The following is a 26,068-nucleotide window of genomic DNA, read 5'->3' on the forward strand; positions in this document are numbered from 1 at the left end:
AATATTTTTGATGCATAATCTTGAGGTCATTCCCCACGTAAAGTCTTGAAACCATTTTGCTCTATCTCGAACACCTTGTCCGTGGCGCCCCCTTCAAGTTTGTTTTTACGCTGATTTCATCAAAGTACGGATAATCTGAGGAGTGCGAAATGCCATATAGCCTATATGATGTTATATTGTTCCTGGAATGTTCCAGAGGAAGATTTGCACCAAAGGTCATAATCCTTGGGCTTTGATCTTTAAAGGCCACAAAGGTCAAATTTTCAAATTTGTGGGAATCGAACTGGGTTTTAGACCTTCTTCGACGAACTAACTCCAATAAGCGATAGCACGTATCCTGTTTCCTTATTTTAATGTCCACAACATTGTTTTGTGACCTTTAAAGGTTATGCAAAGGTCAAATTTTGAAAGTTGTTGAACGAAACCGGGTTCTCGACATTTTGCAGCTAATAACCTGTCACTCGTACCACATCATGTTGATCATTTTTATAACTTGGTCAAAAATTATCACATTGACTCATCCTTGACTTCTGAAACAATCGACATCGTCAAATACCGCTCGTGAACCATACATTGTCGTCTTCAGACTTGTTCCCCCCTTTTTTTTTGGCTTGCTTAATAATGCCTTAATTTGGAACAGGCCTCAATGGTTTCTTAACAATAGTTTATATTTTCACTTTCCTCCCTCATATCTAATGTCTCATCATCATACTTACAAATCGCTGGATACATTGCAATGCTTATAAACACCCAGAGACGCCAGCGTTCATGGCTTTATTTCATTTCCACACATACCTTAACCTCAAAAATCTCTTGATCTTTGCCAAATTTCAAAATTTAAACTTCTTTACTGACCTCGGCAGCACTTACAAATGCTATAAAAAGTGCTCATTTGTCCAATTCAGCCATTTCTTGACATTCCGGGTGCATGTTGTTGATATGACAGATTGCCGATCGCTAATCGTTTGCCAAGCCAGCCGTTCCTTAACAATCATTTTGTTGGAGTGCTTGCTTGAGTGCTTAAGCCACTTGGCGAGCACTCTTCAAGCTGCTTGTTCGTTTCCAAGCCATGGCCATTCATGGCAAAAGTACTTGCACTATCACTGAATATATTGATCAACTTGAACAAAGTTCAGGCCCAACTTACCTTTGTTTGGTCTCGTGTTGTCGTGCGGTTCCTTGGGTGGCTCACCTGCTAAAATGTGCAATTTTATTTTACACGATGTTTCCCCTTTTTGTACGATATTCTTTCATTATATGACCTATCACTTCGACATAGATACATTTAAAAAACATGGAAGGGCACTCAGTGGAGCGCAAACCTCGGCCAGGCTGATTAGTTTATTAACCTCGCCGGAGGAGAGGGTATTGCATTTGGGTCTGTTTGTCTGTTTGTTTATCAATCACCTACAGGTCACAATTTAAAAACGATCTTCACGAAATTTCATTTACAGGTCTCACAAAACTACAGGTCTCAACTGAGAAGCCTATTGATTTTGAGGTCAAAGGTCACCTTGAGGTCAAATTTCTAAAATCGTCATTTTTCATCTGACTGACTTGAAATTTGAACAAGATTTGCATATTGCGTCACTGAATTGGGAAGCCAACTATTGTTGAGATCAAAAGGTCAAAGATCAACTCAATGTCAAACTCCTAAAATCAATTTTTATCTGAAAAGCATCGATTTTTAACCGGTTGACTTGAAAATTATACAAGAATTGCGTAGTGCATTGCTGAATTGGGAAACCAACTATTTTTGAGATCAAAAGGTCAAAGGTCAACTCAAGGTCAAACTTCTAAAATCAGCAATTTCCAACTGAAAAATCATCAATTTACATCCTATTAACTTGAAAGTTGAACTGGATTTGCATCGTCCATCACGGAATTGGGAAACAAACTATTTTGAGGACAAAAGGTCAATGCTCAACTCAAGGTCAAACTTCTAAAATCATCAATATAAATCTGAAAATTTTCGACTTTCAACCGAATCGGATGCATGTTTTTGATCTGGTTTCTTTTTTCTTTTCTTTTTTTTAATAAGGCTCACTTGTTTTTGCCTGGATGTCTTTGAGGGTAGAGGAGGGGCAGCTGAAATGTGAACCCTATCCAGGTTCCTCCTGATGACGTCATATATGCTTTTTGCTTGTTCAGATTCCTTCTGATTACTCCAATGCAGGACTGTACCTGTTTAATTTGGTCTTTCATTACATTTGAATTGAATTTCTTTCAATCATCATCATCACACCATTTTAAAGCCTTTTATCCCTGAGCAGGGGTCAGCTTTTTTCGGGCTCCAATCATGGTACCCTTTTCTTATGGCAATGTTTTTACGGCCGGATGCCCTTCCTGACGCCAACCCTTTAGTCGCCTTCGACACTCAGGGATAATTACCAGTATACTGGTGCTCATTTCGCCGACCTTCGGAAGGATGACAGGCTGAGTCAACCCCCCTGATGTTAATTCAGTGGCCAGCGGGGCTCCAACTCAGGAGCCTGAGGATCCCAAGCCACCACCCTAACCACGAGGCCAACACCAGGCTCTGAATTGAATTTCTTTTAATCCCATTCGGAATTCAACTGAATAATAATAAACGTCATGGGTCAGGGTCAATTGTCCGTTCAAAGCAGGGTTGCATCAAAGCGGGAGGTCTTGGTACCCGGTCATCACTGCCAGCAGTTATAAAGTGGCAGTTCTAATTATGTCTCTTATTAATTACGTAACACACCGGTACACAAACACCACACAAAATACACCAAACAAAACTACACAAAAACCACACAAAAAAAGTCCTGGCAAAGTTCTGCAATCTCTGATTGCTCTTTTTGTTGTTTACGTTTTGTATCCCACAGATAGCCTGGATTTGGATTTGGACATGAATTAAAATTTAATCGGCTTGTTCTTGAAACTAAACCAACTCATCCACCAAGTTTCGTCCGAATCCGTCCACAACTTTTTGAGATATCCCGCTATATGTCGTTTTTGGCCAATCTCTCACTGGTGACGAATCACTTGAAAAATTCTCGGATCCAAATCCAGATTTGGATCGTCACCAAAATCAAATCATTTCGGCAACTGTGATCCACCTTCCTTTGTGGAAAAGACAGACCGCGGTGAACCATTTGAAATTCGGTAAAGCTCCTGTGATCTGTAGCATCCATGCTGAACTTCTCAAAGCTGGTGGAAATGCTGTGCTCGTGTCATTGCATGCGGTTCAAAGCTCTGCCTGGAACACAGGCATCATCCCAACTGACTGGAAGAGGGGCCTTGTTGTCCCTCTCGATAAATGGAAGGGTGATTGCCAGGACTGCAACAACTACCGAGGGGTGACGCTGCTCTCAGTGCCAGGCAAGGTCTTTGCATTGTTTGGGAATGTCAAGATCTCTGACCTTGATTTTGCAGACGATGCAGTCATCTTTGTGGAGACTCTGCATATCCTTTTAGGGGGCCCTTGAGGTGCTGAATGAAGAGTCGGAGCCACTGGGATTATGGGTTTCCTGGGTCAAAACTAAGCTCCAGGCTTTCAATGACATCTTGGATGCTGCTATCTTGTCTGTACCTGTTTGTAGTGAGGATGTTTAGGTCGGGGAGAGATTCTCTTACTTTGGCAGTGATACTCATGTCTCTGCTGGCTGTAAGCCAGAGGTCAATGGACGTCTGGGTCGAGCCTGGGGAGTCCTGTATTCACTGGAACATGAGGTGTGCCGCTGTCGGTACCTATGCAGGAGGACAAAAATCCGAGTCTTCAGGTCCTTGGTACTTCCAGTCTTGCTCTACGGATATGAGATTTGGACCATGACCAGAGATCTGAGATGGAGACTTAATTATTTTGGTACCAGATCTATTTGGAGAATCATTGGCTATTGCTCGTCGGACTTTGTGTCCAACGAGCTTTTGCTGAGACTCAAATGAGATTTGTTACCTGCATAGTCCGTGAGTGTCAGCTGCGGCTGTATGGTCATTTGGCTCGTTTTCCTGACTCTGATCCTGCTCATCAGATTCTCTCAGTGAGGGAACCTTGTGAGTGGAGGAGGCCAAGGGGCTGACCACATGACTCGTGGTTGCAGCAGGTTGATCAGCATCTCAAGGAGATGGGGATGGGCCAGGCATCTGCCTGGGGGATGGCCAAACGGAGACCTCTGGAATACCGGCAGAAAGTGGACGCAGTGACTCGCTGCTCCACCGCATGCTCCCATACGTGACCTGACCTAACATATCCAAGCTCTCCAACAAATTTCGTCCAAATTTGTCCACAACTTTTTGAGATATTTTGTGAACGAACAACCAAACAGATGGACAGACAGGGGTGTAAACAACCTCCATCCACTTTCGGTGGCAGAGGTAATCAAACGTTTCGTTTTTAAAACTTTCTCCAAATATTTCGTTTAAGTGCTTGCTTGGAGCGCTCTTCAAGCTTCGATCTCTTCAAGTTTCCATGGCGATAACTTGGTGCGGTTCTCCATGAGAACATGTCCGGAGTTAGGAAGTAAAATAAATTAGATGATAACAATGAGTAAAAAATATTTTCAGTTGTTACAAAGCAATGAATAGCCATGTCATGGCAGGATAGCCAAAAGGTATGCTTTAAGCTGTCTAGCCTACGTTTGAATCCTGATCCAGTTAGAAAATGTCATCCCAGTGTTTCACCTGTCTGAATCCCCCCTCTCCCCCTCCTTACTCTCTCCTCCAAATCACTCTCCCCCCTTCCCCCCCCCTCTCTCACCCCTCTTCCACTCCTCTTGCTCTCATTCTCTCTCTCGCACCCCTCTCCTTCTCTCTCCCACCCCTCTCTTTCTCTCTGCCACCCCTCTCGTTCTCTCTCTCCCATCCTTCTCGCTCTCATTCTCTCTCCCACCCCTCTCGTTCTCTCTCTCCCACCCCTCTCGTTCTCTCTCTCCCACCCCTCTCGTTCTCTCGTCCACCCCTCTCCTTCTCTCGCCCACCCCTCTCGTTCTCTCTCTCCCACCCCTCTCGCTCTCATTCTCTCTCCCACCCCTCTCGTTCTCTCGTCCACCCCTCTCCTTCTCTCGCCCACCCCTCTCGTTCTCTCTCCCACCTCTCTCGTTCTCTCTTCCACCCCTCTCTTCCTCTCTCCCACCCCTCTTTCTCTCTCCCACCCCTCTCTTTCTCTCTCCCACCCCTCTCTTTCTCTCTCTCCACCCCTCTCTTTCTCTCTCTCTCCCACCCCTCTCGTTCTCTCTTCCACCCTTCTACCTCTCTTTCCCACCCCTTGACCCCTATCTATCTCTCCCACCCCTCTCTTTCTCTCTCCCACCCCTCTCTTTCTCTCTCCCACCCCTCTCTTTCTCTCTCTCCAACCCCTCTCTTTCTCTCTCTCCCACCCCTCTCGTTCTCTCTCCCACCCCTCTACCCCTCTCTCCCACCCCTCTCATTCTCTCTACACCCTATCTCTCTCCCACCCCTCTACCTCTCTCTCCCACCCCTCTCGTTCTCTCTCCCACCCCTCTACCCCTCTCTCCTGTGCTGTACTGAATAGAAGATGCTTAGCAGGCAGACACGATGCGGAGGAACAGTCGAGCCGGGCTGTGGTGCACAAGCGCGAGCGCGAGCGTACTCTGCCCGTGGCTCTCCTTTATTGCGTATCCAGCACACTCACGAACCGGGCGACTCCAGCATTACTACCACGCCTCAGGCGGCGCGCACACCTTATATCCCTTGCAGACCCGATGACCACGCCGACCCCTCCTCCCATCATCATGCCCATCATGCATCATCATCATGCCCCGCCCTGCATGCCCGCAGGCTACACCACACTCCTCCCTCCTAAAACTATGATTATGAAATGATCACCATCATAATAAGCATAAACAACACGAAGGACTTCGGTATAATAATCATGAAAATAAAATGAAAACAGCGAAGTATAACAGCACACCACATCGTATAATGCGTGAAAGCGAGTTAATGGAGCTGCCACGGCCAGATTCCGAAGACACAGCACCTCCCAAACTCTGGCCGCGTTACCGATATGAAGCAGCAAGGCGAAAAGCACAGCAGCCCTACACAGCGGAAACGCCCCCAGGCGGCTCATGCTGACATGGCCCTCGCCGAGGCCGTGGCGATCTCTCGAGCCAACCTCCCCCGGCACCATCAAACGCCTCCGGCCCACTCCCCCCAGGCAGACCCGACGTAGATAAACATTCCGAGGCCGGAAGCCCGCTGTCTGGAAGCCGTGGCGCCAGCGCCAGCCTTGATCGACCTTGGCTGGGGGCGCTGAACAGCGCCGCTGGCTGTACGCACTTAATGCTCCAAGACAACCCACGCACCACAATCAGTTGAGACGCCAACGCCCGTCTAAACGGCCTTGAGCGAACACAGAGAGCTGCGCTCGCAACCAGAGGTGGGGGTAACGCCGACCAGCGCACCAGTCTTGGTTCCGAGTCGATCTCCGAGACCCACACGGCAGCAAGACGGTAGCAATTCCATTTAAACCACACTTCAATCATAGGCTCGTTATAAATCACTACGAACATCCTTCGAAGCATTGCAAACTCATTTTTCCATACAGCGCGTTCTTTTGATAAAATCCCAGCACATGACAAAGCAACTACCTGCGGCCCGGGACAATGGAAGGCCAACCCAACCTTTTTATTCGCCACCACCGCTCCCAAAGTCCCCACATCACATTGATCATAATACAAATCCCATTGATTGATCTCCGCCAAACCCGCTCTCACATGGGAACTGCTGGCATTTATTTCAACAACGTTAAACTGCATCACTAGAGCAAGGAAAAACACATATGCCATGAACAACAACCCACAACCCACATCACGAGTCCGTTTCTTGGTTGTTGACTCGATGTTGTGACTCGCGACTCCCTTTAACGCCACGGGCTCACCGCAACCTGTCGCAGCTGCCCGAACAACACCGGCGCGCATTGCCTCACGAACGCTGCCGAAACGCGGGAACTCATCGCGAGAGCTGATACGGCTCTCGCCGCTCCCGAACCGCACATCACCACCGCAGGCAGCAACGAACGGCCGCTCCCGTTGCATCGATGCGGCCCCCGCCGCCAGAGCCTCGCCCTCGGTACTCGACGAAGGCCTCGAAGAGAGCACTGGCACATCTGGAGGTACGAACCGGAGATCCAGTCCGAGGTGCGCCAACCAGTCCCGACCCAAAAGGGCGGGCCCCTCCCCTCGTACAACAAACACCGAGAGCCGGGCGCGTCGACCTCGGTAGCGCACTGAGACGTCGGCCCTCGCAAGCGGTGCAATCGCCTCACCGGTGTACGTGTACAGCGACAAGGCCGTCTTGACCAGGCGAATACCGCGAAGACCACGAGCCGCCTGCTCACCCATGACCGACACCGCAGCCCTGGTATCCACGCAAAACACGGTCGGTTCGCCATTCACTTCGACCTCCACCGTGAAAGGCGTCGTCATCTCCGAACCAACGGAGAACAGACTCAACTGTGGTTGCATCTCCTGCTCCGGCTCGCCGGCATCGTCAGGCCCCGGTTGCAGGCCGATCTCCAGGTCACTGGGGTCCTCCCGCACCTCGTCATCCAAGACCCCAACGGAGGCCCCCGCCATCCGACACACACGCTTCAAATGTCCCACCTTGTGACAATGCAAACACACGGTGTTCATATACGGGCACATTTGTCGCAGGTGCGGACCCCCACACCCCCAGCACCCCTGGAAAGCCCCTTCGCTCCCGGTGCGACCGTGCTGCGGTGCGCGCCCTCGTTCCGCACCGCCAGGTGCGCGTGCGACTTGCGGAACTTGAGCCATCGCGCGGACTCCGGGCTGCGCGACCTGCGGCACCTGTGCGGTCACCGCGTGGACCTCGGGATTAGCTGACATGCCCCAGCTGGAGCCACTCATTATGTCCTGGCCAGCAATGGTGCGGACATCCGTGAGTGTCTGCTCGACAGACGAAGCAGTCCCGACCGCCGAGTCGAATGTGATGTCGGTCAACCGCAGGATGGCTGCTACCATCTTTGCGTCTCGCAGACCAGAAATAAAACGATCTCTGAGCCGTGCCGGACGCTCTTCTGTCGTGAACTTGCACGGCACAGCCGAATGCTTCACCCGTGCTACGAAGTCTGCAACGCGCTCCTCGCCACCCTTAGCGAGGTGATCAAACTGGAACCGCGCGTGATGTAACGACTTCTCTGGCGCCAAGTGGGTCTTCATTTTCGCCACGATGTCCTGAAACGATAGCCCGTCATCACTGGGCCTATTTGGAGCCACCAAATCACTCAGCAGCCGGTAGTGCTCCGTTGATAGCGAGGCGAGCAAGATCGCCTTGCGTTTCTCTTCATCCTCTACATCATTCGCGCGAAAGTAGCAACCTAACTGTTCAGAAAACAACTCGAACTCATCTCCCCCGAACACGGGTACGCGTCCGTGCGCCGTGCCCCGACCTTCTGCCATGCTCGTGCTGGCGAGACCCTTGGCTCCGTAGCTTGGAACCGCACGGGTTACTTGCCGCCCTGCACACGCCGATCCGAAGATCCTCGTCAGCCAACTGTGCTGTACTGAATAGAAGATGCTTAGCAGGCAGACACGATGCGGAGGAACAGTCGAGCCGGGCTGTGGTGCACAAGCGTGAGCGCGAGCGTACTCTGCCCGTGGCTCTCCTTTATTGCGTATCCAGCACACTCACGAACCGGGCGACTCCAGCATTACTACCACGCCTCAGGCGGCGCGCACACCTTATATCCCTTGCAGACCCGATGACCACGCCGACCCCTCCTCCCATCATCATGCCCATCATGCATCATCATCATGCCCCGCCCTGCATGCCCGCAGGCTACACCACATCTCCCACCCCTCTATCTCTCTCGCACCCCTCTCATTCTCTCTACCACCCCTATCTCTCCCACTCCTCTACCTCTCTCCCACCCCTCTCCCCCTCTCTCTCCAACCCCTCTACCCCCCCTCTATTAAGGGAACTATAAAGGACTGATGGGTTAGGTTTGAATTTAAAATGGCTTTCCCAGAGTGTAGCATGGACAAATCAGATTCGGAATGAGCTGACTCAAGGGGTGCAAAGGTCGCTGCATGTGCAAGCACGCATGTATGGATGCATGCAGGCAGGCCTTTGCCAGGCATATATTGTGGGTTTTAAACGCTCACGCCGGTATTATTAGAACCCGGCGGTTAAAAACAAATTGTTGCTGTTTGGACACATTTTATCACCCTTCCTTTCCCCTCCCCTCACGCTGCCTTCCATTCCACACCCCTCACGCCACCTTCTCTTCTCCTCACGCAACATTCTCTTCCCCTTATGCTGCCTTCCCATCCCTTCACGCTGCTTTCCCTCACCCTCCCCTCACACTTACCTCCTCCCAAACTCCCTCCCCTCTCCCATGGACATCTCCGGGCAGTCTCCGCATGCTGTACTTATGTGCTGTTTTAACGTACTCCATTTCATTCAATCCTACACTATCCCCCTCTTCTCCGCAAGTCCCACTACCAAACGCAAGTCAAAAACCCTCTCCCTTCATGCTTACCTCCTCTCAAATCCTCTCCCCACTTCCCCCTTCCCGCATCCTCCTCGCTCCCACCAGCCCCTGCCCTCCCAGATTGTTTATCGACGTTTGGTGAGGCATCACTCTACCCACCTCGCTCCCCTTCCTCTCTCTCCTCCCACCTTCCTAACACCCCCTTTCCTCACCCCTCCTCACTCCCCCACCCCTGTTTTCCCCCTCCTCACTCCTCCACCCTTCCTGTCCTCCCCCTCTCCTCTCCTCCATCTCCTCCCTCCTTTATCTCTCCCCTCCCTCCTTTCCCCCACCTGTCCCTCCTCTCTCTCTCTCCCTCTCCACATTTATTCCTCCCCTCCCTTTTCTTTCCCCCCCTCCCTCATCTCTCTCTCTCTCTCTCTCTTCCTCCCTCTTTCTCTGCCCTCCCTTACTATTCCCATCAGCAAAGCGACGAGTTGTGTTTGCTAGTACTTAAAATAACAATATTCAGAGTAACACTCGAGATGATCATTAAAAAGGAACACCAATTTTTAATATCATAATACTCATAATCGCGAATGTAGTGAGCTTCATACTCAACGCGTGCACATGAGAGAATAGGAAACAACAACACAATACCCTGGCAATTTGGAATCCGTGTCGTCGGCTATGACCCTTTTGCTTCCGGTTTTTGTCATGGAGAATGATGCGTCTCGGGAGATAAAGGCATCGTCGGAGACATGAAAGACCCAAATATCAGACATGGTTTATATTTCCTCCACTGATTTTAATAAAGATATCTCCCGCATCATCAAAAAATTATTTTTAATCGTGATTTACATTATTTGATCGCTGATCCCGAATCCAGGCCGAAGTAACCGGAAATTGCAGCATCGAATGTAAAGGCCCTGTCACACCTTGACGTTTTAGCCAGCGTATGGCAAGGTATCAAAATGTATGTAAAACATTGGCGTACCCTGAACTATTGATGTTTTTTTCAGTTTCTTGGCGTATTCATAACGAGTTGGACATATGCATAATGTATGAGTAACGTACACAGAACGTTTCAATAAGTTATAGATAACTTATACCAACAAGTGCTTAGCGTGTTGTCGGCGTTCACAACGTATGCCCAACGATAGTCGAACGTATGCATAGCGCGCGGCAGCGTATCGCCGACGATCACGTGGCGTAGCCTATTAAAAGGCTGCCGCTCGACGATTCAAGCCGCTGTCACACCTTGCCGTTTTAGCCAGCGTATGCCGACGTATGAAAAATTTGTCTAAATTGCTGGCACACGTCGAATACGTTTTGGGTAAGTTTTGTATACGTTAAGAGCATGCTGAAGCACGCTGGTATACGTCGTAGTACGCCGAGTACGTCGACAAATTTTCAGCAGGTTGAAAATTTTTCGACGTATGACTCACGTTCCGCATACGCTGGCATATGTTGGCCATAAGTTGTAGGCACGTTACGAGATCGTTGACACACGTCGACACACGTTACTTGTAAGTTACTCACAAGTCGAAACACATCGAGGTAATGTTTAGCGTACCCGAAACTTATTTCTAACCTATGAGTAACGTGCTTTGAACCTATGAGTAACGTGCTTTGAACCTATGAGTAACGTGCTTTGAACCTATGAGTAACGTGCTTTGAACCTATGAGTAACGTGCTTTGAACCTATGAGTAATGTGCTTTGAACCTATGTGCAACGTATCTCCAACTCACATTGACGTATCGAGGCAAATTTGATTGACGTCTTCCGGATGACCACATAACTTACTGAACGTGTTTCTAACTTACAGCTACCGTATAATGGAGTATTGGCAGCGTTTAGGGGAATTGGTATATAAAAATGGGGTTCACAGGAGGAACCCGTCAGTGTTCCAGACTCCATGTGTTTTTTTTTTTCTTTTTTCGGCATGATGGTGCTGTTGACACTTCGATTTCTAGTGTGGTTATGATTTAAATCGTTGAGCGGCAGCCTATTAATTATATTATATTATAACCGCACTAGAAATCTAAGTGTCAACATCACCGTCATTCCGAAGAAAAAAAACAACAACAACAACAACAACTAGGCGTGTTTCGACTTATGAGTAACTTACAAGTAACGTGTGTCGACGTGTGTCAACGATCGCGTAACGTGCCTACAACTTATGGTCAGCGTATGCGGAACGTGTGACTCATACGCTGGCATACGTCAAAAAATTTCCAACATGTTAAAATTTGTCGACGAGCTCGGCGTACTACGACGTATGCCAGCATACTACGACGTATACCAGCGTACTACGACGTATACCAGCGTGCTTCAGCATGCTCCTAATGTATACAAAACTTACCCATAAGGTATTCGACGTGTGCCAGCGTTTTAGACAAATTTTTAATACGTTGACATACGCTGGCTAAATCGTCAAGGTGTGACAGGGCCTTAAGAAGAATTCTACATTCGCTTCTAGGCTTTGCCTATTCCATATTAGTGCAGTCACTCAATAAATAAGTATATCAATGTTTAATATAATAATACTCATAAAAGTCGTAGATCAATAAATAAGTGTGTCAATGTTTAATATAATAATACTCATAATAGTGCAGGAGATCAATAAATAAGTACTAGCGATATCCGTGCACATGCACGGGATAGCAGTACAACATAGCTGGTAGCAGACGACAGACCGTACACGGGGAATGACAAAAATACGCATTGTGCAAAATGCAAGTGGTACTATGGAACGCCAAGACTTCCCAAACATTGTCGGCATGTCCGCTAAGTGCCACAGCAATTTCATAGGGATCGTGTGACAGCGAGCCGGGTTTTTAGTGTGCAAGCTTGGTTTTATAATAGAGATATCAATGTTTAATAAAATAATACTCATAAAAGTCGAAGATCAATAAATAAGTGTGTCAATGTTTCATATAACAAGTAAAAAAGACATAAAATGTCATCGCCCCCATTGTTTTCATAATTTTGATGTACGAAGTTAAAGGGCTAGCCCATATTTATGTACAGTACAACTAAAATGACCGCCAGTCTCCCAGTCAATCATCTCTAATGAGATCACAAAATATAGTGAGGTGCAGGTATATACCATCATGTACTGTACTTGTGCCAAGTTTGAACAAAATCGGACCATGCATGTCTGAGAAATGGTTGGGGACACATCTAAATATCAAAATGGCCACCAGTCGGCCATCTTGAATCTGATCTCAAAGATAAATGACGTGCTTGTGTGAGCCATCATTCATTATCTGTGTGCCACGTTTGTACAAGATCGGTAAATGCATGTGTGAGAAATGGTTGAGGACGTGTTCGATATTGAGGACATGTTCGATATTGAGGACGTGTTCGATACTCAGGGTTTTTTTGTGTTTTTACAACTAAAATGGCTGCCAGTCTACCAGTCGGCCATCTTTGATGAGATCACAAAATAAAGTGAAGTGCACGTGTGTGCCATCATGTACTGTGCTTGTGCCAAGTTTGAACAAAATCGGACCATGCATGTCTGAGAAATGGTTGGCGACACATCTAAGTGACAAAATGGCCACCAGTCGGCCATCTTGGATCTGATCTCAAAACAAAATGACATACATATTGGTACGAATTCGCACCCACCGCCGTGCGAACGACCGCTTTTCACTAATAGTAGCCGCTCGCCCACCGGACCAACAATTCAGTCGTGACCTTCCGGAACAACGCCGGAACCCTGTCACGGGTGGATCTTCAACCCCACCACGGCCTAGCCAATTTTCTACCCACGCAAAATAGGGTCAATCGCCGAATATCAATATACCTAAGTACCTGTGCGGGTAGCCTACCGGGAGACCGTACCTCGGCGCAGGTCGGCTTGGACACGAACCGCTCAAGCGGTCCGTTCCGTTCTGCAGTGATACCCGAGTGGGTATTATCGCCGGACCTCGCCGGATCCGATTCTATTTAACGGGTATTTAAAACCCAACTAATATTCCAAGATGCAATATTGCGTTCCAATGGGGGAAAAAGACACGACAAACGGGTAACATTCACACAAGCACATTTATTATACACGTATACAGGCAAACAATCATGCACGGGACGGGGACAAAGACACGAGCAAGGTGAAAGCACTACGACCGTCTATCAGCAATTATCTAGTCACTTAACAGTTTTTACTTACAGGACACGGCGCCACCAACATTCATTCAAAAGAAAGGAAAAGGCCACCCTCAAAGACGAGGGCGCCAGACAGGGTCCGTAGACCTATATGGCGTGGAGCCTGGTTGACTGAACGGACCCCACAAGACCGTTGCAGGTTACCTGCACCCTCGTGGTGCATTGGTGGGTGAGCTCTCTCCGGCGCTCTCCTCCCGGGTGTGCAGGCTGCGCGGCAGAGCTGCAAAGCGGCGCCTCCCGTCCGAGTCCTTCGCGCCTCTACCCGGACCACCGCACACAACACACACGACTTGGCGCGCCCAAGGAGAAGGCACCACCTCGATGACGACGAAACCACCATTGCACACGAAGAAGACCCCCAGTGAACCCCCACGAAGACGACCATCAACCCGAAGACGACAAAAAGCCCCCAACTGGTGTCCTGCGTGCCCTTATATCCCCCAGTTCCAATGCCTCGCTCCTCCCCGTTTTTCGCTCCGCCCCCCTTCCAGCTCCTGTGGGAAGCTTCGAGAAAGGGGGCGTTCCTTATCTCCAGCGCCTCACTTCCACGAACCGACCAATGACGAACGAGCTCCCCGATCGGCGCGCGGGAAAACCAGGTGGGAAAATCCGCGCGCCACCGATAGAGAGTTGTGGTTTGGTTTGTGGAGAAGGGGATCGGCAGTTGGTTGTGGTTTGGTTTGTGGAGAAGGGGATCAGCAGTTGGCGTAGCGGGGAAGGTGGTTAATATGTGGTTTGTCCAAAATAACGATACTAAAGAAAAACACTTTCTCAAAGGATCACAGCCCTATTAACACGAATAATACCCATTAAACAATGGTGGGGAAATCTAACTGAACACAGACTTATCGATCTAACTGAACTACGGACCTTTATGGTGTTCTGCGAATTTCCACAGCCATAACACTACCCCCTCCCCTTTTTACAGACTCATCCCGAGTCATCAAATTTTCGTATGCCATCATGTGTTCTTTCCCCTCGTATGTTTTATCTTCGGATCCCTGAGTGCGACATTTAGTGTATTTGTGTCCCAAAAATAAATAACCTACGGGCTGAGTAACTAACTCAACAAACCCACCCATACAGACCACTTAAATAAATTGCCGGCGCTATGACACACATGCAGGGGGAAGCAACTCATATACAATTTTCCTTAACCTTATCTTTATACATTTTACACTAACCATGGCCCAGGATCTATGGACTCTGTGGGAAAAACAGGCAGGGAGCCAGGCTGCTCACATGCAGTCCTGGTTTGTGGAATAATGCAGGTGTCAAGGAATGTGGCCGGCTGCTCACACGCAGTCCTAGGCCTCCCCCTTTGAAATGAGCACAGTGAACACAAGCGGTGCACGGGCTGCACAAATGCAGTCCCGTGATGCGGCTGTCTACAGGGCAGTCCCTGCAGAACGTGCGATGATCTTGGCGCAAGCAAACACAAGCAATGTAGATGGATGGATGGATTAAGACTGTGCACGGGCCGCCAATGCAGTCCCGTGATGCGGCTGCCTACAGGGCAGTCCCTGCAGCACGCGCGATGATCCTGGCGCACATGGCAATGAATGGGGGCAAATACAACAGGGCAGCAGGCATGGGGCCAAGGCAAAAGGCAGGCAGACAAGGCATGGCAAGGCAAAACAAGGCCGTTGTAGCAAAACGGGCCGGTGGTGAAGCTGACCGGCACAGGCCTTGCAGTAAAACACAGCCGGCAGATGAATGACCGGCACAGGCCTTGCAGTAATGAGGTTCGTGGAGGGAGTGCGGTGGTGCTGGCCACTCGGAAGGCGGGCTCGGACCTACTCTACTGTCTCCCTCCCAACCTATCGCCTTTGCCTGTCTCTGTCCATACCCACTCCCTTAGTTTGCAAAAAATCCCCAATTTAGCCCATCTTATTTTTTTTGTTTTTGTTTTATTTTTATTTCCCCTTCTATAATTCGTCTCGCTAACCCCCTTTATCGTCTCTGTCCGGCTAACCTATCCTGTCTCCTAGCCTACTCCCAACCCCTACGTTCCCTTCCTGGAGAGGAATAAGGGAGAGCTAGCGTCCTGTGTCGAGGCCCAATCTAAGCCTCAGAACGGCCTCCTCAGATTTCAGTAATCTTTAACCCAAAGTGGGTCCAGCGGCCCACAACGAGAGCGAAGGGATGGATGGTGCGGAGGGGTACACTTCCTATCTATACTAACCATTTAACTGTTAACTACTCCGGGCTTTCCAAAAGCACCTCTCGCTTAAAATATCGGTTCTAACAACCAAGATTCCCGTCACCTGTGTTGGTGTCCTCACAATTTCGGGCCTCGCCCTTCAATTTTCCCTCGTGCCCTTGCACGGTTTCGTGGCTGGGACGCGTGGCTCCCTTGGCAGGAACTACCCTCTGCCGATTCTCCAACGATGGCACTCCCGGGCACTACACTGTCTCCGAGCCTACCAGCTCCCTAAACACCAGGGAGTGCCCTCCCTGGCGACTCCCCTGTAACGCTCACGTGGCAAGCTGGCGCCCCGGGCCCCTTCCCTGGGTGCCCATGCCCAATGCACTGCCCATGCGGCCAATGGCGCCCCGGGCCCCGCATCATGCGGGCCCACCCGTGCCCACTACACTATCTCGGCCCCCCCATGGACCCTTGGCCTACTGTGGCCGACTAGCCCAGTGCCCAGGGTACCCACTAAGCCAGTGTTTCCCAAACTTTTTTGAGCGTGACCCAAATCCGGGTGTGGTCAAAATCTCGCGACCCAAGCTTCAATCAGTGTCTTTTTCCACGAAACATAATATCATTATAAAATCAGACAACCAGCGCTAATACATACTATATTAGTGCGAGAGGTGTAATTGCAGCTTTGTCTGCATGATGTCTTCGATGCAGGGCTCGATCTTGCTGAGCGCAATGCGCATGTCGTGGCCGGGGTCGAGGCGATTGCGCGCCTTGGTTTTGATGACCATCAGCGCCGAAAAGCCTTGCTCGCACAGATACGTGGTCGCAAACGGGAGCAGAACATTCATGACTTCGGCGCCGATTATGGGCTTTTCTTTCTTGACCGCAGTCCAGAACTCTCCAAGTGACGCTTTGGCGTAGAATTGTCGATGGAACTTGTCGTGATTCAGCTCGATGAACTCTTCCTGCAGTCCATGGACATCCTCAGACAGGTCGTCAACCGAAGCCTGGAACAGATTCCTGATCCAGTGCTGGGACGCCAGATCTCTGTCCGGGATGTATCGATCAAACTCGGTGATCAGGTTCTCCAAATGGTTCACCAGGATGGGCTTGATCGCATTGAGTGCTTCAATCTCGTCGTCCTCCCACTCCTCCAAGTACTCGTTCAATGCCGGAAATGCCGCTGTTCTTCCGCGCTCCAGTTTCCCCTTCCAGAGCAGCAGCTTTTCCTTGAAGGCCGATAGTTTCTCGGAGAGCGTGATGATGTTTTAATCCCTGCCTTGCATGGATGTGTTCTGTTCATTCACTGGGGCGAAGACGTCGTTGAGGTAGCAGACTTTGAGCATCCAGGGCTTCTCCTGGAACCGGATGGCATGGCGATGGTTCTTCTCGTTGAGGAATATCTGCAGCTCTGTTCGTAGCTCCACTACACGACGCAGGACCTTGCCGTGGGAGAGCCATCTCACACTGGAGTAGAAGAAGAGATGTTGGAATTCAGACCCGAAGTCAACACACATCTTCTCGAATAGGCGAGAGTTCACAGCGCTGGCTTTGACGAAGTTGACAACGGCGACAACCTCCTGCATCACTACTGAAAGATCCAGCGACAGATGTTGCGCAGCAAGGTTCTCGCGATGCAAAAGGCAGTGGAAAATTCCGACGTTCGGATTGACTTGCTTGACTCGTGCAGTGAATCCCTGTCGAACACCAAGCATCACAGGAGCGCCGTCGGTGCACAGGCTGACACAGTTTTCCCAGCTCAGGCCTTATTCTTGTTGGAAGTTGTCCACGACGTTGAAGATATCGGCGCCAGTTGTCGTCGTTTTCATTGGCGTGCAGAATAGAAATTCTTCCTCGAGGTCCGTCTCACCCTCGTACCTCCCGAAAATCATGAGCTGGGCGTCGTTTCCGACATCCGTCGACTCATCGAGTTGGTAGCTCCATTTTCCTGCCTTCTTCATGTGGGCCACCACCTGGTCCTTTACATCTAGTGAAAGGTCGACGATGCGGCTGCGAATCGTGTTGTCGCATAGGGAGATGGACTGCATTTTCTTGGCCGCGTCGTCGCCGCAGACGAGTCTGGCCATGTCCATGGCTGCGGGCTTGACGAGCTGTTCGCCGATCGTGTGCGGCTTCATCTTCCTTGCGATGCGCTGCGCGACGAGGTAGGATGCCAGCGTCGCTTGCTTGGCGGCCAAAAGTGCTGGATTCGTCGCCGGCTCAAACCGGCCCCGCTTCAGAGAGCCGCTTCTCGGCGCTCGAAAAACTCACGATCCTTGTTGACGTGCTCCGCGTGCTTCGTCACCAGATGCCTCTTCAATTTGTTTTCCTTCAGCGATTCGTTGGACAGCACTTCGAAGCACAACACACATTGTGGCTTCACAGAACCACGATCACTGATAGAAGTGAAGCCCACATCCAAAAATGCTTGCTTGTAGGAACGCTTTGCCATCCTGCAAAACGAAATAGGCGACTAGATCAGTCAGTGGAGTCAGTGTCAAGGCTAACTGACACAAAACACGCAACACAATGTAGAGCAGAAAACTGCGCTGCGCAGTCCAGCCAGCAAGGCAGATCACACAAAACACCGTCGCGTCTTGTCGGTCAGCCAATGTGAAGTGACCGGACTGAGTTCATCACCTCACGAAATTACTTTGGTTGCAGAGAGAGCGAGTAATTGGAAAGGCGAGCTGGCGAAATGATTGGCCTGCAGTTAACCGTTTTGGGCGGGTAAAAAGTACTGAACGGTACTGAAAGGCAAGAGTAGGTAGAAACGGAAGTGTCGCTGCACCTCGGGCTAAATTATCGAGTGGAACGGTACCAAACGGCACTGTCCTACGATGTGGCGTTTGTGCGATTGCCTTTTACCCACTTGATTTACAAAAAAAAAAAAATTTTTGCCGGGGTCCTCGCGACCCATTTTTGGACCCCTCGCGACCCACGTTTGGGTCGTGACCCATAGTTTGGGAAACACTACACTAAGCGATACCGTTCGCAGCCATGCTCCCAGCCCGTCAACATGGCTCCTGCACCCCTCCAAACGGGTTTCGAGCCTACGTTCCCACCAACCGCAAAATGACCTCCATTTTGTAAATTTAACTCACCCACGAACTCACTTTACTCTGACCCCGGGGTCCTTTGGGTGGGAGTCACTCCTCCCCCCCAATCACTCATCGCACCATGCATACCACATTCGCTCCAGACACTCAGGCCCACTGGCCCTCACTTACTCATCATGTACATTTTCCACTTCTCTTCTCACAGATCGCTGATCACTGCCATTCTTCTCACTGCATCCCCTAACTATCTTGTGCTCCCTCGTCATCCCTTAAACTAGTAGCACGTTGCATTTAATCTACGTAGCTCAGCTATGTCCCCACTACACATCCAAAGTCTGTCACTGTCCTCCAAATAATCATTTCCCATATTCCATCCTAAATCTCAACGACAATCCCTCTAACTATTCCATTCCACGGGCTCCATGAGGACTTATCCCTGCCCCATGGAGCCGGTCCAGCTAAGCTAACCCTTCCCCCTAACTAGTTGTGTCCTGTGCCCTGGCAGGGGGGTCTTCCACCCCTTGCCCGGGAATCCTGTTCACCCGAAGCGAGGCTTGCTTTTTTTTTAATGCGCATGCACCAGCGCGGCAACTCGCAACCTATGCTCTTTTCCCATGACGTGGGTCTCCCTTACACAGGGGGTCTCACTCACACACACACCTTTTCACTCAAGCTCACTATTTCACTTACACACACTGTCTCTTTCACACATCGTGCTTCTTCCACACTCGGCGTGCTGGGAGGCACGCACTTTGGCTCACTCACAACCTCGCACACCCTATTACTCACACACACGGTCCCTTTCACACAACGCCTTTCACCCCTGCTATGCATGCTTTTCAGCACGCATTTTGCCACACTCGTGTACACACACACCGGGACAACCACGCTGGGGATTTGCGTCACCACAAGGGTTCCCGGGGTCTCAAAACCCCCCAAGCTTTGCGTGCACCCGTCCACAGAACTCGCCCCCTCTACCTCGCAAAGCTCGACCGGACCCACCTGGTCGAGATCCACTTCAGGGGAGCATAGCGTCTCCCTCCATTCCAGAAGGAGGCCATGCGGCTGCTTGCCCCGGGTCACGGCACATTCCCCGAGCTCCTCCTCATTGTCCTCCACTACCTCCATGTGTGTGTGCTCGTCTTTCACCCCGTCTTTATCGTGTAGTCTCTCTTCCTGCGTCTCTGCCAACTCCGTTACCTCCGTCTCTTCCCTTGTTATCCATGTCTCTGTCACCATTAATTTTTCTGTCGTAGTCACCTCCACGTGTCTCGTCCTACACGTCTCACAAATTATTGTGACCTCTCCCGCCTCCATTGCGGGGCCGACAGCCGTTGCACTCCCTCCCAGCTCGTTCGCTCCCACACGTGGCGCTGCCATTTTGAGCTCCACTGCCCGCGTTTCGCTCCTCGCAATTGCCATTATACCTCTCATGCCCGCCTGCAGGCCTCGGCCTATTTGCTGCATCTCACCCCGCATTTCTTTTATTTGGTTTTTCATCTCGTTTGTGTTTCCATCCATTTTTTCATTCATTCCATCTATTTTATTTTCCATTTGTTGCGCATTTGTATCCATCTTGTTATTCATTTTGCACGCATTTGTATTCATTTGTTGCATATCCACTTTCATTCCTGCCAGCATGGCAAATAGCTGGGCCATGTCGAGTGCACTCGGCTGAGCCGATTTGGCAAGGATCGGGGGGGGGGGGGGGGGGTTGGCGGAGGAGGGGAGGGGGTGTCATCCGCCGCGCCCATTTCGGGCTCTGGGTCCGTTTGTGGGGGGAATTGCTCCTGCACATTAATAAGCATTTCCTGCTCGGGGGTTTCGTCCTGGGCCATGGATTCGACTATTTCTCCCTCATTTCTAAAACCCCTGCTCTCATTCGCCTTGAAAAGCCATCTTGCCTCTCGGAAATAATTTTAAATGCTCGTAGTTTGGTGGGAACCGAGGGTCGCTCACACACCCCTGAACCGATTCCTGTTAATTTCGTTGGAGGAGGGATGGATTTGAATCCCACACTCCTGAACACCAGTATTACAAATTTGCGCCCACCGGCGTGCGAACGACTGCTTTTCACTAATAGTAGCTGCTCGCCCACCAGACGGACAATTCAGTCGTGACCTTCCGGAACAACTCCGGAACCCTGTCACGGGTGGGTCTTCAACCCCACCACGGCCTAGCCAATTTTCTACCCGCGCAAAATAGGGTCAATCGTCGAATATCGATATACCTAAGTACCTGCGCAGGTAGCCTACCGGGAGACCGTACATCGGCGCAGGTCGGCTTGGACACGAACCGCTCAAGCGGTCCGTTCCGTTCTGCAGTGATAACCGAGCGGGTATTATCGCCCGACCTCGCAGGATCCGATTCTATTTAACGGGTATTTTAAACCCCACTAATATTCCGAGATGCAATATGGAATTCCAATGGGGGAAAAGACATGACGAACGTGTAACATTCACACAAGAACATTTATTACACATATGCAGGCAAACAATCATGCACAGGACAGGGACAAAGACATGAGCAAGGTGAAAGCACTACGACCGTCTATCAGCAATTATCGAGTCACTTAACAGTTTTTACTTACAGGATACGGCGCCACCAACATTCATTCAAAAGAAAGGAAAAGGCCACCCTCAAAGACGAGGGCGCCAGACAGGGTCCGTAGACCTTTATGGCGTGGAGCCTGGTTGACCGAACGGACCCCACGAGACCGTTGCAGGTTACCTGCACCCTCGTGGTGCGATGGTGGGCGAGCTCTCTCCGGCGCTCTCCTCCCGGGTGCGCAGGCTGCGCAGCAGAGCTCCAAAGCGGCGCCTCCCATCCGCGTCCTTCGCGCCTCGACTCAGACCACCGCACACAACACACACGACTTGACGCGCCTAAGGAGAAGGCACCACCTCGACGACGACGAAACCACCAATGCACATGAAGAAGATCCCCAGTGAACCCCCAGGAAGACGACCACCAACCCGAAGAGAACAAAAAGCCCCCAACTGGTGTACTGCGTGCCCTTATATCCCCCAGTTCCAACGCCTCGCTCCTCCCCGTTTTTCGCTCCGCCCACCTTCCAGCTCCTGCGGGAAGCTTCGAGAAAGGGGGCGTTCCCTATCTCCAGCACCTCACTTCCACGAACCGACCAATGACGAACAAGCTCCCCGATCGGCGCGCGGGAAGACCAGGCGGGAAAATCCGCGCGCCACCGATAGAGAGTTGTGGTTTGGTTTGTGGAGAAGGTGATCGGCAGTTGGTTGTGGTTTGGTTTGTGGAGAAGGGGATCAGCAGTTGGCGTAGCGGGGAAGGTGGTTAAAATGTGGTTGGTCCAAAATAACGATAGTAAAGAAAAACACTTTCTCAAAGGATCACAGCCCTGTTAACACGAATAATACCCATTAAACAACGGTGGGGAAATCTAACTGAACACAGACTTATCGATCTAACTGAACTACGGACCTTTATGGTTTTCTGCGAATTTCCACAGCCGTAACAATATGTTTACCATCATTTTTTGTCTTTGTGCCAAGTACGAATAAAATCGGTCCGTACATGTCCGATATATGGTTGCGGTCGCATGCACGCAAGCATAGACACAAAAATCGAGACTAAATCCGTAAGCTTACGTTTTGGACTATGTCCTATGGGGGCTGATAATACTCATAATAATAGTGTAGTCGATCAATGAATAAGTATACCGAGTTTAATACAATAATACTGTCACTTATTAATGAGGAATCAATTAAATTTACACTTGACAGAACATTCATGCTGTTCCTTGGCAAGGAATATGCTTGATGGCCTGCCCTTGCCATCCCAGCATTCAGTGAGTGCAGGTGTTGTAATTTGTTCACAGGGCTGGCAATAACTCACCTACTGTTCTGGAAAGACACTGTGGGATCTTTAGCATCCTCCAATGACCAGTGCTGGCAGATGGGTCCTCCGGCTTATCGTCCTTCCGTTGGATGGCACGCACATTGATGCGTCACCCTCCATGCAAAACACCAGGATTATATTTTAGAGTTAGGTCGGGATTGGAACTCAAGCTAAATTTGGAGGAAAGTGTGGACACCCTCATGGCTATCCTGTATTTGTGTTTCTCGTTTAATCAAGGATATCACAATTTCAGAATAAGCTTCTTCATAACATAGTTGCTGCAGCAAAGCAAAAAATTCTAAACAACTAGAACATAAAAATGAATGCTCGCGTTTGTCATCTTTAAGTGTGAGACACAAGTAAACAAAAACAGCTTGGATCTCAAGATGTGATGCATGATTCTACATCTAAACATGAAATAACATTCAGTGCAATGCCCAGCTATAAATCAGTGAACAAATATTTATCTTGAAGGTTGTGACTTTATCTTGTTTGGAGCAATTAGGTTTTGTTAACACCCAATACTGAGGTTTCTTTGCTGTTTCAGGGAAAAAGATGATGCAGAAAACACAACTAAGAGCGAAACACCAGAACATCCACCCTGCAAGCAAGCATCTTTGGACAAGCGTCGTTTCTCGGAAACGCTGACAAATGCGAACCAAATGGCACAAGCCAATTTCACAAAAGGCCCGGTGGAGCATGTTGGAAAAAATGTAACACAGACGTGTGATACTGAGTCACCCACGACCGAAGGTCCATTGGACTTGAGGACTGGACGAGGGAGCAATGCAATTGTTGGAACATCTGCACCACCCGTGCCCCCCAAAAGAAGGCGGCCATCAGCATCACTGCCCATAAAAAAGCGCCGACCTGCGATGGTCGACAGCATCGGCGATGGTGATGAGCAGAGTTTGCGTGATGCAGCTGGGTCACTGCTCCACCTCGCCAGGACCCGTGGATCTTTAGGTCGATGCGCAGGCAAAGGGTCACCTTCGAATCTCATTGAAACTGGGTCAGATGCATCTTTATCACATGTCGGCTTGAGATGATCCTGCAATCCAGGAGGCATCTGTTCATACAACATCCAATGTTAAACTTGAAAGAAAATGCGAACAAGTTCTTCCAGGGCCATGTTCTCTTCTTTCTGTTGTTTTTGCACAGCCATAATGATGCTGTGTCACAGTCGTTATTCTCCAGCTGAGTCTCTGTCCATAATGTGAGTGTTTGAGCGCATGCTGTTGGATGAGTGTTACACAACTGGGGGAGGGATATCTGTTGCAATATGATATGAAATGTTAACGGTGGTTTAATTCTCTTGAAATTCATGTCGCTCAAAATTTTTTTTTTTAAAGAGTTGATATTCAATTTGAAAGCAGCCATCTGTTCATTCACAAGTGTTGCAGTGAATTTGAACATATAAACTTTGTTTTTGTTGCAGAATTTGGCATGAAAATGACGTTTCTGTTGAATCCAAATAACTATTGTACATTCTAATCCAAGCACAAGTGGGTGATTACGTAGTGATTCGGCTGACAGTGTTGGCAATAATTTCACTTGGGAGGAAGTGTTGTGCGCACTCCTGAGAACTCCATTGCTTCAGCTGTTCACTTGGCCATGCAGCAATACAAAAAGAAAATCTTTCTCTGACCTACTTCCATGGGGACCGAAGCCATAGTATCGTTTGAGTTATACGATGTGCTCTTTGCAGTAGTGATGTTATATATTTTAAATTTCTGCACTTGTCCATGCTTCCAAATACGTTGTTGTCCAGATTAACGTTGTGTTTGTCTTTAAGCCAGTGAGCATTCTGAAGTAGCTTCATCGGAGAAAAATTATATACTTGCCCAAGCCATATATATATATATATATATATATATATATATATATATATATATATATATATATATATATATGTATATACATAGATATATACATAGATATATACAGTATATACAGTATATACAGTATATATATATATATATATATATATATATATATATATATATATATATATATATATACGTATATACGTATATACATATATACATAGATATATACAGTATATACATAGATATATATACATATACATATATATGTGTACATATGTGTATATGCATATATATATATATATATATATATATATATATATATATATACACACATATGAATATATATGTGTATATATACATATATATATATATATATATATATATATATATATATATATATATATATATATATATATATATATATATATATATATATATATATATATATATGTACATATATGCATATATATATACATATACAGTACAATGTACTTATATGTATATATGTGTGTATATATATATATATATATATATATATATATATATATATATATATATATATGTATATATATATATATATATATATATATATATATATATATATATATATATATATATATATATATATATATATATATATGTATATATATATATATATATATATATATATATATATATATATATATATATATATATATATATATATATATATATATACACACACACATGCATATAATGTAACTTGAAGTTGGTATGTGCTGTTATATCAATTTCCAAAATGGTCGGTGAAACCAAGAACATTATGTTGGTACAGCAGACCTTCATTAATCTGACTGGAACTGGAGAAAAAGACCTTTGTTATTGCATGTTCATCGTCATTTTGATGATCATTTATTATATTGTTTGGTACAGGGTGCTTTATCTGGTCAAATTCGTTTTAAGTCAATGTAACTTTGTCAAAACTTTTTTTGTTATTTGTAGTCGATACATAAACTATATACGAGACAATGTGGATGCAACTTTTGCCAAAAAAATTGGGTGTCAGTTTCAATACGTTGGTATTATGTTTTAGACAAGGTAAAAGCGAATTTTAATTAAACTAGAAACACCCACTCCCTGCGGTAGTGGCCAGGGATAATGCACAACAAAACGCCACGATAAGTTATTTATACACTTTAACACAGAGCTTGTCCAAGGTGGAAAACCTCCTATAGCAGGGGGTAAATTAAGTCATTACAACTTCCATCTTGTGACCCCTCGTTTCCCTGGCAAGTTTGGTTGAGATTGCATAGGTAACAACTGAATGTATCATGGACACACAGACAGACAGACACCAAATTGTGTATTTTGGTATGATAAAATATAACAATTGATTTTATAGTGTGCATTTAGCAATCTCACATGCTTCAAGTATTATTAATTTATTTGCAAAAATAAGATTGATGATTCAATTAGAGCAAGCACCTATAATCTCGTTGATAAATGGGCAAATAATGCTGAAACACAAGAAGCATTTGGTGAAATGAATGTTGAGATGACTCTGAGAACTGCTATGGCCGCAAAATCGAA

General features: G+C 47.9%; 1 protein-coding gene across 1 annotated transcript in view; it reads left to right on the plus strand.

Moving 5' to 3' along the window:
• Nucleotides 1–24,516, plus strand: part of LOC147019555 (uncharacterized) — a 438,487-nt gene extending 413,971 nt beyond the window's left edge. The window contains exon 7 of the mRNA XM_085894127.1: nt 23,218–24,516. Coding sequence (XP_085750253.1) covers nt 23,218–23,719 — 502 coding nt within the window. The 3' untranslated portion in view covers nt 23,720–24,516. The remainder of the gene's footprint in view (nt 1–23,217) is intronic.
• The last annotated feature ends 1,552 nt before the right edge of the window (nt 24,517–26,068 follow it).

Source organism: Eptatretus burgeri, chromosome 9, assembly GCF_056783735.1.
Source record: "Eptatretus burgeri isolate ZD-2024b chromosome 9, Ebu_testis_v1, whole genome shotgun sequence".
Lineage (NCBI taxonomy): Eukaryota > Metazoa > Chordata > Myxini > Myxiniformes > Myxinidae > Eptatretus > Eptatretus burgeri.